This window comes from Hippoglossus hippoglossus, chromosome 14 (assembly GCF_009819705.1).
Source record: "Hippoglossus hippoglossus isolate fHipHip1 chromosome 14, fHipHip1.pri, whole genome shotgun sequence".
Taxonomy (NCBI): Eukaryota; Metazoa; Chordata; class Actinopteri; order Pleuronectiformes; family Pleuronectidae; genus Hippoglossus; species Hippoglossus hippoglossus.
Genome location: NC_047164.1, coordinates 129,634 through 139,970, shown reverse-complemented (window position 1 = coordinate 139,970; position 10,337 = coordinate 129,634). Strand labels below are relative to the sequence as shown.

Genomic DNA, 10,337 nt, shown 5'->3' with positions numbered 1-10,337 from the left:
ACACACACACACACACACACACACAGGGAGGTGATCGGGGTCATAACGAGGACAAGAGCATCTCATAAAACTATAACAGAGAAGAAGATGCTGCTCGTCACTTCCTTTTACTTTTTCATTGGTTAACCATTTACTGACAACACACACACACAGACACACACAGACACACACACACACACACACACACACACTCACACACACACACACAGTGTGATCGTGTGTAAACTCAGTCTGATTAAAATCAACAGACTTTATAAACTTAGTAACTGCATGTGGAGCTGGAGATGGCGTCGCTCCGTGTGGTTTGGCGCCTTGGTGGCGCTGTGACCGGGCTGTGGAGCTGTCTGTGGTCTCTGTGTCCGTAGCCAGGGACTGTTTATGTTTATTTATCGCAAGTCATATCGTCATCGCAATATTAAACAACGTTATCTCCTATCGCATGTTTTCCTAATATGGTGCAGCCCTAATGTGATGGTTTCATGGAGTCATTGCTGTGAACACAGTAACTTGCGTCATACCTCCTGACTGTTTTGCGCCGTTTGCTGCTAGCAGGTGCTGTGAACACTTCACTGGTGCTGCTAACGTAGCTGCTAGCACTTGAGCTCGGTTTACTGCCTCTTCACTTTCAACACGAAATATTCTCTTCCTGATACGATCTTTTCTTTGGAATAGTTCCAGCTTGGAGCGTGAAACGTCCATTTTATAATAATAATATTTTATATTTCTGAGATTCTTCCGCGTACCACCAGAGGGAGCTTGTGTACCACTGTTAGTACGCGTACCATAGTTTGAGAATCACTGGTCTAGACGACCGTTGATTCGTCTTATTGATTATTGATCAGTTTTGTTGTTTTGACATCAGATTTTTTTTCCTCTGCAGTTAACTTCCAGAGTGGGCGGGTCTTTGATGGGGCCAGCGTCACCTTGACAACAGATTGATTGACAGCAGACCAGGCAGGACTTTTAGAAGTTTGATAAAAACCAAAAGGAGGAGGAGACATGGGCGGGGCTTCCTGCAGTGAACTGCACAATCAATCAACCAATCAGCTTCCTCTTTTTAGCTTGTTTGGACTCTGTTACACCCTTGTGATCAACCAATCAGCTGCCCAGCACAGGGTCTGTGAAGGTGTGGAAACCTCGTATCTCATCAACATCTGATCGATGATCAATAATAACGACGAGTTTAACATGAAATATTTTCCGACATTTGAAGAAACTGTTCGTCATCACGAGGCAGCGTTTCATCAGTTTCCTGTTCAGTTCATAAAAAGACGGAAACATGGAAATATAGTGTCATAAATGATAAGAAGAATTAATCAATGAATAATAATTGTTTTTAAATTCACCTTGATTGAAAGATAAGGTTTTTTGATCATCAGTGGTTGAATGTTTCCAAGGAGATATGAGGTTTCCACCTGAACATAAAGAAAACGACATACACATCATATCATATGATATCATTAAAAACATGAGTCGCCATGGTTACCAGTTAGGATCTAGAGCCGTGACTTTAAGAACGCAGTTTGTAACTGGTTACGTTTTACAAACAAAACTGATTTGAAACAAGCAACAGTTTAAAGATGGAACATGTGACATCATTTTATCTTCAGATGAGAAGATGAACGGCAGCTCTGGCCCTCTTTACGTTGATGATTTAATATATAAACTTTATATAAACGTAATATATGTAACGTTTTATTTCATGTTGAGATAAGCAGGTAACCCTGACGACACGTTGACGATAAAGTTCGGATGCACGACGCTCTGCTTCCTTATTGGTCGGAGAGCTGCAGAAACTTCCATCGCTCTCCGTCCTGCGATCTTCCATGAACAGCCACACCCCCTCAGCTGTCCTAACGAGGACGACCTTCGACCTTCACCAGGAGCCACCATGACAATCTGTCGGGTTGAGTTTACGAAACGTTTCAGGTTGAAAATAAATAAGTCACAGTAAAACACCATCGTTATTATTATTAATACTGTTATTGATCGTTTGATTGATCACATCAAACAGAGTGAGAGAAACGTCTCTGTTCTCGGCCTCCGTCAGCCAATCAGAATCATCGTCAGTAAACTCGGTACGGAGTCCCAGAAGGGACAAAAACAAGTCCAGCTCTTTAAATCAACAAGAAGAACGTTTGTGAGTTTTTTCCCTCCTAGGGCTCCGTAGAAAGAACAATCTGACTGTGGCGTTCCCGCGGCGTTGGTCTGTCGTCGGCGTGGTCGCTGTGTGAAACCTCATATGTCCGTTGGTTTTCCGCCTTAATGATGTTACAACTGATTTGACCAAGTGAAACATTGACTCACTCTGATTGGACGGAGGATCCTTGGTGATGTGTTTTGATTGGATGGAGCGTATTTCTTCCTCTTCAGTGATTCGTTGACTCTGTACAGATTTCGTGATGCATGCCAGACGTGCTTTGTGTTTTGGTTTTCGGGCTCCGCGGCGTTTTGCTGTTCGCAGCTGTCCCTTTGTTTCCTGCTCTGCGGTGACTTGACTCTGACTTGTTAGCTTTGTTAGCATTCCTCACTGGGAGCAATGGCGTCTGCTAGCCGCCAACTAACAAAACACCAGCGGTGCCGGCTTTAAGATGTGAATGTTTTTACAGTCAGAAGTTTGTACGATCAGAGTAAATGATTCTTCTCAGTATCGCATTTGTAACTTTCAAAGCTTTTTCATGTTTGAATCAAACTTCCTGCGCTAATGTTGTGACTCACCTGTACAGAGCGCAAACTCAAATTATTATTATTAGCTTTATGATTTTTATCAGTACGATGTGCATTAACGAGTGTGACATGTGTTCCCTTAGCAATCGCTAGCTGACATCTCGTCGAACTGGAGAGGCTGAATCAAAGGTCAAAGGTCATGTTGGGACTGTGGAGAGAAGGCGGGGCTTCTTTGATTTTGTCACAACTAACACCAGGTGGTCAGGGCGGCCCCAGGTATTGAACCCACGCCCCCACACAACAGAAAAATGTCCTAGATGTAAAATGTTGTTTTTTCTCAACTGACCATCAGAGGCCTCCATAGTTCTGATGATCCAAAATGCAGCAGATGTTCAACATCTGGATCTTGACTCCAGGGCCTTGAACTAAGAAGCAGGATTTGTGGTCATCAGGTAACTTCAGGTTAAATTCAGAGTTTTCTGTCCTACGAAGCTCGTTCCCTTGTTATCAGGTAAATCACCATGGTAACTTAACCTGAACAGCTGACCTGCTCCAGGTTAACTTGGAGATAAGAGATCAAACAGTATAAAGCTCCGCCCACTGACCGATCCCTTCCTTTGAACCATGACATCATGTTCTTAGAGGATCCGTGGAGCTGGTGTGGATTGTTCGAGTCTCTGAAGAGGACCAGGGTCTTCAGAGACCCACAAGATCCTTTGAGCTCCTCTGATGAGCTTCTGAAAGATCTAGATTCTCCTCAGAGGATGAACCTCTGTCAGCTGCTGGAGCCCAACAGAACCAGCCTGACCCGTAAAGTGCTCCCAGTACCACAGACTGCATCTGCTCCACTTACTGATACTGATGTACTGGGAGTGTTAGCGAGGAGAACCTCACATACTTTAATACTTTGATCCTTTACTTAGCTTCATCCTGTGAAATTATATAATTAAATACTAAACATTATAGAGGCAACATCCTGGGATTCAAACGTTTCTCATCAAGAGGCTTCTTCACTTCACTTCCTCGTCTTGTTAGTAAACAACAGATTCAGATCTCGTGGCCCCGATTTATTTATCTTGTTCACACGTTATTATATCGTGGTCAAGTCATATATTTTTTACCAAATGTCACCAGGGGGCGCTGTAACGTACACATTGACACAATCCCAGATGTTTTACCAGCTGTTCTTCCTGCATTTAGCAGCTGGAACATTTTCTTTTATTCTGGATGTTTGTTCTGCTCTGACTATTAATATACAACAGTTTGATCCTCGGCTCTGCTGTCTGTGATTGGTCATATGCAGTAAACCCCGCCCCTTTTATGTGCATGCGCTATCTAGAGGAAAACCTGAGTTAACTTAACAAGTTGATAAGCAGCGTCATGTGACCGTTTAGCCAGACTGTGATTGTTAAGTTCAACTGGGTAACGGACAGAGATCCTGGATCTGTTGAACTCACTTCGTAGAACAGACCCTGATGTTTAGTCACTTTTGTTTCTCAGCTCAGACGATGTCTCCCCCGGTGGCTGCCTTTAGAATAGCGTCCGTCTAATTTCAAAGGCTCCTCCTCCTCCTCGTGAGGACCAATTACAGAGCAGTTGATGAAACAGCGTCTGAGACGTCTGAGGAGTAAACATTTAATCGTCAGTCTCAAAGCTTCAGTTCTGACATTTTGTTCGAGGATTAAAATAAAGATGTCAGCTTGTTGTTGAAACTTCTGATTCAGCCTCTTCCAGTGAAATGACCTCTGACCCCGTCAGACTCCAGGTGGCGCCGGCAGAGTGAATGCTTTTTAAAGCAGCACGTCCACTTTTAACTTTACGACACTTGAACGTATATTTATCAGTAACTCATCCCTGAAAAAATCGGTGATGTCATTTTCTACGAATATATCGATGTTTACGCTTGAAACTGAAGAATTGATCGTAACGTTCACGTTGTTCCTCTGACCAGATGTTACCAGGTGTTTACAGTTCAGCGGCTGCAGCTGCTGTGACGTCCGACGTGTCTCCTGCCTCAGCGTGAGCACGCTCACCACAGGAAGTGTGTCATCCACGTGACAGGAAACAGCAGGACGGAGGGAGGGTGGGGGGGGTTGTCACTTGACTGTCAGCTTTCAACAAGCTAACGTGTTCATTTATGGCTAGCATTCTTTGTTAACAGTTTGGGATGCCAGTTGCTAACAAGCTAATGAACAATTTCCCAGGAAAGTTGTTGAACTGATGCTAAAAGCTATAAAACACCTTTAAGTGTTTTTTATTAGGATTTAAATGATCATCGATCGGATGTGATCGATGTTTTGATAAGTACATTTTCACAGAAGTCTGTAGTTCAGTCAATTTTCTTTTACCCCTCCTCTCGCTGCCTCCGTAAACAGACGTGACGTAGAAACGATTTTGTTTTTCAGGGTGGTTGACCTTTAAAATCAAATGGTCACAATGTCCTCGCTGTTTCCCTCTCACGACGGTGCCGCTGTGAACTATCAATAATCAATGATCAATAATCAGCTCATGACTCAGCTCTTTTACTATGATGATATTGTTGTGTACGAACTGATGCTGCATGCTCGCTGTGTAATTTCTTTTCTTCTTCTGCATCGTGTTCAAAGTGTTTATGTAAATAAACGGAGGTGGTTAAATGGTGCCTTCTCATTGGTCTGTTCTCACCTGCATCACATGACGCTCACCACACGTTTTAAACATGAAAACATTTTATTTACATTGAAACAACGTGTGAGTTAAATGATGCCTCGAGTTTGGAAATGAGACATTTTACACCTGACTGCCTCTGCTGGTACAAAACGTATATATTATACTGTATTATATTATATTGCATTATACAGTATTATATTATTACATCTGACCTGAGAATTGTCTGTGATTAAATGATCACGTACAAATTTAATAATTACATTTCAACAATAGATTCAACATTCAAGAGATCTTTATTGTCACTGTACGAGTACAATGAAGGAAACGTGTAAATGTGACAAACATGAATTTGGTCAAATACAAATACAGTATTATTAACAGTAAAAACAACTTTGATAAAACTGAAATATTAATATAAATATGTATAGAATATATATATATATACACTGCTGAAATTCAGGGAACCCTTAAATCACACATCAAAGAAATGAATATCTCATCAATGATGGTGGATCCTGATCCTGATGGTGGATCCTGATCCTGATGGTGGATCCTGATCGTGGTGGATCCTGATCCTGATGGTGGATCCTGATCCTGATGGTGGATCCTGATCGTGGTGGATCCTGATCCTGATGGTGGATCCTGATCCTGATGGTGGATCCTGATGGTGGATCCTGATCCTGATGGTGGATCCTGATCCTGATGGTGGATCCTGATCCTGATGGTGGATCCTGATGGTGGATCCTGATCCTGATGGTGGATCCTGATCCTGATGGTGGATCCTGATCCTGATGGTGGATCCTGACCGTGGTGGATCCTGATCCTGATGGTGGATCCTGATCCTGATCCTGATCGTGGATCCTGATCATGATCGTGGATCCTGACCGTGGACTATGATCACAACAAGACTGCTTGATATATAATATTTCTCCTCAGATACTCGACCATTACTGACAATAATGTAACAACGGTCAATGGAAAATCAAAGTGAAAAACTGAAATCACAGGCTGAGCCAACTTGTGTGACTTTTATCACGACAACTCATCATGTGACTCGGTGGGTGTGGCCTCCTCCTGCCTGATGCTCCTGATGAGTTGGCGGATGGCGTCCTGGGGGATCTCCTCCCAGACCTGGATCAGGGCACCGATACATAAGGTCCCATAGGTGCTGAATTGGATTTAGGTCAGAGGAACGTGAGGGTCATCAATGGCATCAATGGCTTCAGGGTTACTCTGGTTACATTGGGCCTCACTTACTAACACGTGCGCAAAATCGCTGCCGGATTCATGACACGTGCGCACCAGCCGATTTTGTTCTCACCATCCTGCGTATGTTTGTGAATCAGAATCATTCTAAATTGACGCCGCATGTCCGCTCTCTTCAATTAGCATACTGCCACGCCTCTATTTGTCCATATAAGGACATGCGTTTGTCATGAAGAGGCGGTGCTGAACAGTTGAAGTTATAAGAGACGCCCCCTAAAGGTCAAAAACACAAGACTCTCACAACAGCAGAGATTGAAGGCGTCGGAGGTGGAAGACACAAAACACACTTCTCTGTAGTGTGTCCTCCGGAGTGACGACGTTTCATAAAAAGAAGCCTGGTCTGTGTCCTGCACAGAGCTGAGCTGTGGACATGTCTCTGAGATGCATCGTCCAGATGCATCTCAGAGACATGTCCACTCTGCTGAATAATTATAACGCCGCTGCTCCAGGATCAGGATCAGACACATGAAGGTCCGGTCTGTGCCAGAGTCTGTTTCCTCCTCTGACCTGCGATCAGTTTACACTTTAACAATAAACACCATCACAAGTTATCAGGACACGTAGAGGACGGATGTCCACTTTGTGTTTGATCGATTCTCTAGAGTTTGACACATATGATTGTGTTGTGTTGTTCATAATGTGTTGTGCATAACGTGTTGTGTGTAACGTGTTGTGTTGTCAAATGGATGAAGAGGTTTTCTTACTTTGCTTGACTTGTGTCTGTGTCAGCGTATGAAACCGATGAACAACGATCACGTCACATTTCGGTTCTTTGTTCCCAGACTCAGGATCTGATTCTCTGTGAAGGTGAACGTTAACTGATGCTTCAGTTTTACACACAGAACTCGGATATTCACCTGAACTGGATTCAACTTGATTTACTCTTTTTATTTGATTATTATTTCATTTATTTGAACTTTAATTATTTGTATTAATTTCCGTTTCATTTAGTTGAGTTGATGTTAAAATGTGTGAAGGAGTCGCTGATGTTCCCCTGTGAGACCACGTGGCGGCAGTAGCTGCTTCCGGCGCTGGAACTCGTCATCTTCTGCGCCGGAAGAGGAAATTCTTTCTTTTCTGTGTCAGAGTGAAGAAGAGACGCAGCTCGGTGAGTTCCCGCTTCATCTTCTAACATCTGCGCTTCTTCTTCGTCCTCTGTGTGTAAAACTCGGCTGCGCCGCGGCTCCTCTTCTTCTTCACTCTCTTGCTGTGACGAGTTTCTCTGTGAGTCGAACTGAAGCTTTATAAAAGATCCATGTTTGTGTGACCGGACACGCGACGCCATCTTGTCTCTGAGCTCAGTCCAGCAGCGGTCAATAGACAATATTTAGCGCATTTGTCACAGGTGAGGCGCGTGCGTGTCATGGTGTGTACACCCCGACGCGAGGCGGCTGCGCGTGTTAGTCCGGGGAAGCTAACATGCTAAAGTAGCTCACGCAGAAGCTAACATGCTAAAGTAGCTCACGCAGAAGCTAACATGCTAAAGTAGCTCACGCAGAAGCTAACATGCTGATAAAGTTCACCGTTTGATTTAGTTTAACTCAGGTCAGACGTGCAGGTCTCCCATGACGTCAGAGCCCCGTAAGTATGATCACATTCACTGATCTGTGTTCACTCGCGATGACGTCATGGACCGTAGGTTTCTGAAGGTTGTGTTGGTCACGTGATTTATTCTGAAATTATTCTTGTGCCAGGGTTTGTTATGCGGTGTCACTTCCTGTTTGACCACGCTCTGATCAGAAATGTGACGTTGGTCCAACAGTTGTCCTACCAGCTTGGGCCACTGTCACCTAGCAACAAAGCTGCGCACGAAAATGTCGCTCGTTTGATTAACACGTTTAACATGTGTTTCGTCAGCTCGTTTGAGTTTTATCTAACGTTCAAAATAAAACTGATGTTTTCGCCTCAGTTTTACATCTTTGAAAACCGTTTGTCTCTGAAGTGCCATGAATCGTGGGATCGCTGCTCCGTGGTTGACTGAACTGAGGCAAAGTTACAGGGATCGTTGATCTCGTGTCGATTGTCGTACGACGTCAGACATGAACCCGTGTTTATCCCTCGTAGTGACGTCACGATATGAAACTTTGGTGCCACGATATTGATGCTATAGAAGGAGAAAGACGTAAAACAGGCAATATATAGACGTGTTATATTCTCGCAGCTACTCTGCTAGTGGCTGCTCGAAGGAAACAGGATTTGTGTTACGTCCGTTCCCTCTTAACGTTTCAGTGGCTCACAAACAACGTGACTCCCGAGACGGGACACTGTAGTTACATATCATAGTTTTTACATTTCATGCAGTTATGAAACCGCGATTATGGTTAAATCAGTTAATCCCAGTACCTTAATCTCCCCTGACGTTGACCAATAGGAGTGCAGCTGACGAGGTGATGTCATGAGGTGGTCACGTGACACACAGGTGGTAAAAGACAGTGATTGGTTGGAGCCTTTGGTCGTCTGCTCCTGGTGCGAGCGTGTGGTCGTCGGCCATTTTGAAGCTGTTAAAATGTTTGTATGAAGTAACTCTTTTTCACCTCCCTCTCTTCTTCTCCTCCGTCAGAACAATGGCTCCTCGTAAAGGGAAGGAGAAGAAGGAGGAGCAGGTGATCAGTCTTGGTCCTCAGGTCGCTGAAGGAGAGAACGTTTTTGGCGTCTGTCACATCTTCGCCTCCTTCAACGACACCTTCGTCCACGTCACCGATCTCTCAGGGAAGTAAGTGACTTGCCGCCCATCCGCCGTCTCCATGGCAACAGTCTTACTACAGTTGTCAGTCATGGAGACAGCTGTAATTTGATGATTTGTGATAAATGAGACATTTCGTTTTTTAAACAAATTCATAAAGATGTTACTGAAGGTTTCCTGGTTTGTACTGGATCCGATAGGACTGAAAATTCACTGTAAAACAAACATTAGAATTCGTTTGTCATTGTCCTTGAATATAAAAAACTTACTAAATCAGCAGAATTCTGGTTCCTATGGTTACCTCAGAGGTTCCCTCCATGTTTGTCTCAGACATTAAATAAAATGAGCTGATTTGTTTTAACGTCCATTATTAACTGTTTATACATAAACCAACCATGTCTGTGCACGTTGAACGTGTTTTGCTGCGGAGATCTAATGTGTGTGTGTTTCCAGGGAGACGATCTGCCGTGTGACCGGTGGGATGAAGGTGAAGGCTGACAGAGATGAGTCCTCTCCGTACGCCGCCATGTTGGCGGCTCAGGACGTCGCTCAGCGCTGCAAAGAGCTCGGAATCACAGCACTGCACATCAAGCTGAGGGCGACCGGCGGAAACAGGTAAATACTCATCAGCTGTTCCACCGCAGCGTATTTACGATAAGATCGACTGTCTTCTGGAAGTTCTGTCACTGGCGTGTAAACGTGGATGTCAGTCGTCATGACGACTCTTCAGTTAAACCGTGTCTTGTTTGTTTCAGGACAAAGACTCCAGGTCCTGGAGCTCAGTCTGCTCTCAGAGCGCTGGCTCGGTCCGGCATGAAGATCGGACGCATCGGTAAACGTCTCACACACACACCCCCCCCTCAGGAAGTAGCTTCTAAGTAAAATTAATTCAGAACGAATGACCAAGAGTCTAACTTCTTGTTCTTCTTTGTTTGTCCAGAGGACGTCACTCCGATCCCGTCGGACTCGACCCGGAGGAAGGGCGGACGTCGTGGTCGCCGTCTGTAGACTGCAGGAAGTTTTCTGATAATAAAAAGATTAAAGTCAAACCTTGAGCCTGACTGTTCCCTCT

General features: G+C 44.2%; 2 protein-coding genes across 6 annotated transcripts in view; both read left to right on the top strand.

Annotated features, from left to right (window-relative positions):
* The window catches only part of camk2a (calcium/calmodulin-dependent protein kinase II alpha), a 16,641-nt gene extending 14,749 nt beyond the window's left edge, over positions 1-1,892 (top strand). The window contains exon 18 of one of the 2 annotated variants that reach the window (XM_034607280.1): positions 881-1,892. In XM_034607280.1, coding sequence (XP_034463171.1) covers positions 881-939 — 59 coding nt within the window. In that variant the 3' untranslated portion in view covers positions 940-1,892. The remainder of the gene's footprint in view (positions 1-880) is intronic. The other variant, XM_034607281.1, reaches the window with a different exon arrangement.
* A 5,649-nt stretch (positions 1,893-7,541) lies between these two features.
* rps14 (ribosomal protein S14) lies at positions 7,542-10,320 on the top strand. 4 transcript variants are annotated; one of them, XM_034607346.1, is made up of 5 exons: positions 7,542-7,690; positions 9,143-9,295; positions 9,719-9,880; positions 10,021-10,097; positions 10,206-10,320. In XM_034607346.1, the coding sequence occupies exons 2-5, from the start codon at positions 9,147-9,149 to the stop codon at positions 10,271-10,273; spliced, it is 456 nt and encodes a 151-aa protein (XP_034463237.1). In that variant the 5' UTR covers positions 7,542-7,690; positions 9,143-9,146; the 3' UTR covers positions 10,274-10,320. The 4 variants fall into 4 exon arrangements, with proteins under 4 accessions (XP_034463237.1, XP_034463238.1, XP_034463235.1 ...); XM_034607347.1 differs by having other exon boundaries at positions 7,604-7,739; XM_034607344.1 differs by having other exon boundaries at positions 7,656-7,806.
* The last annotated feature ends 17 nt before the right edge of the window (positions 10,321-10,337 follow it).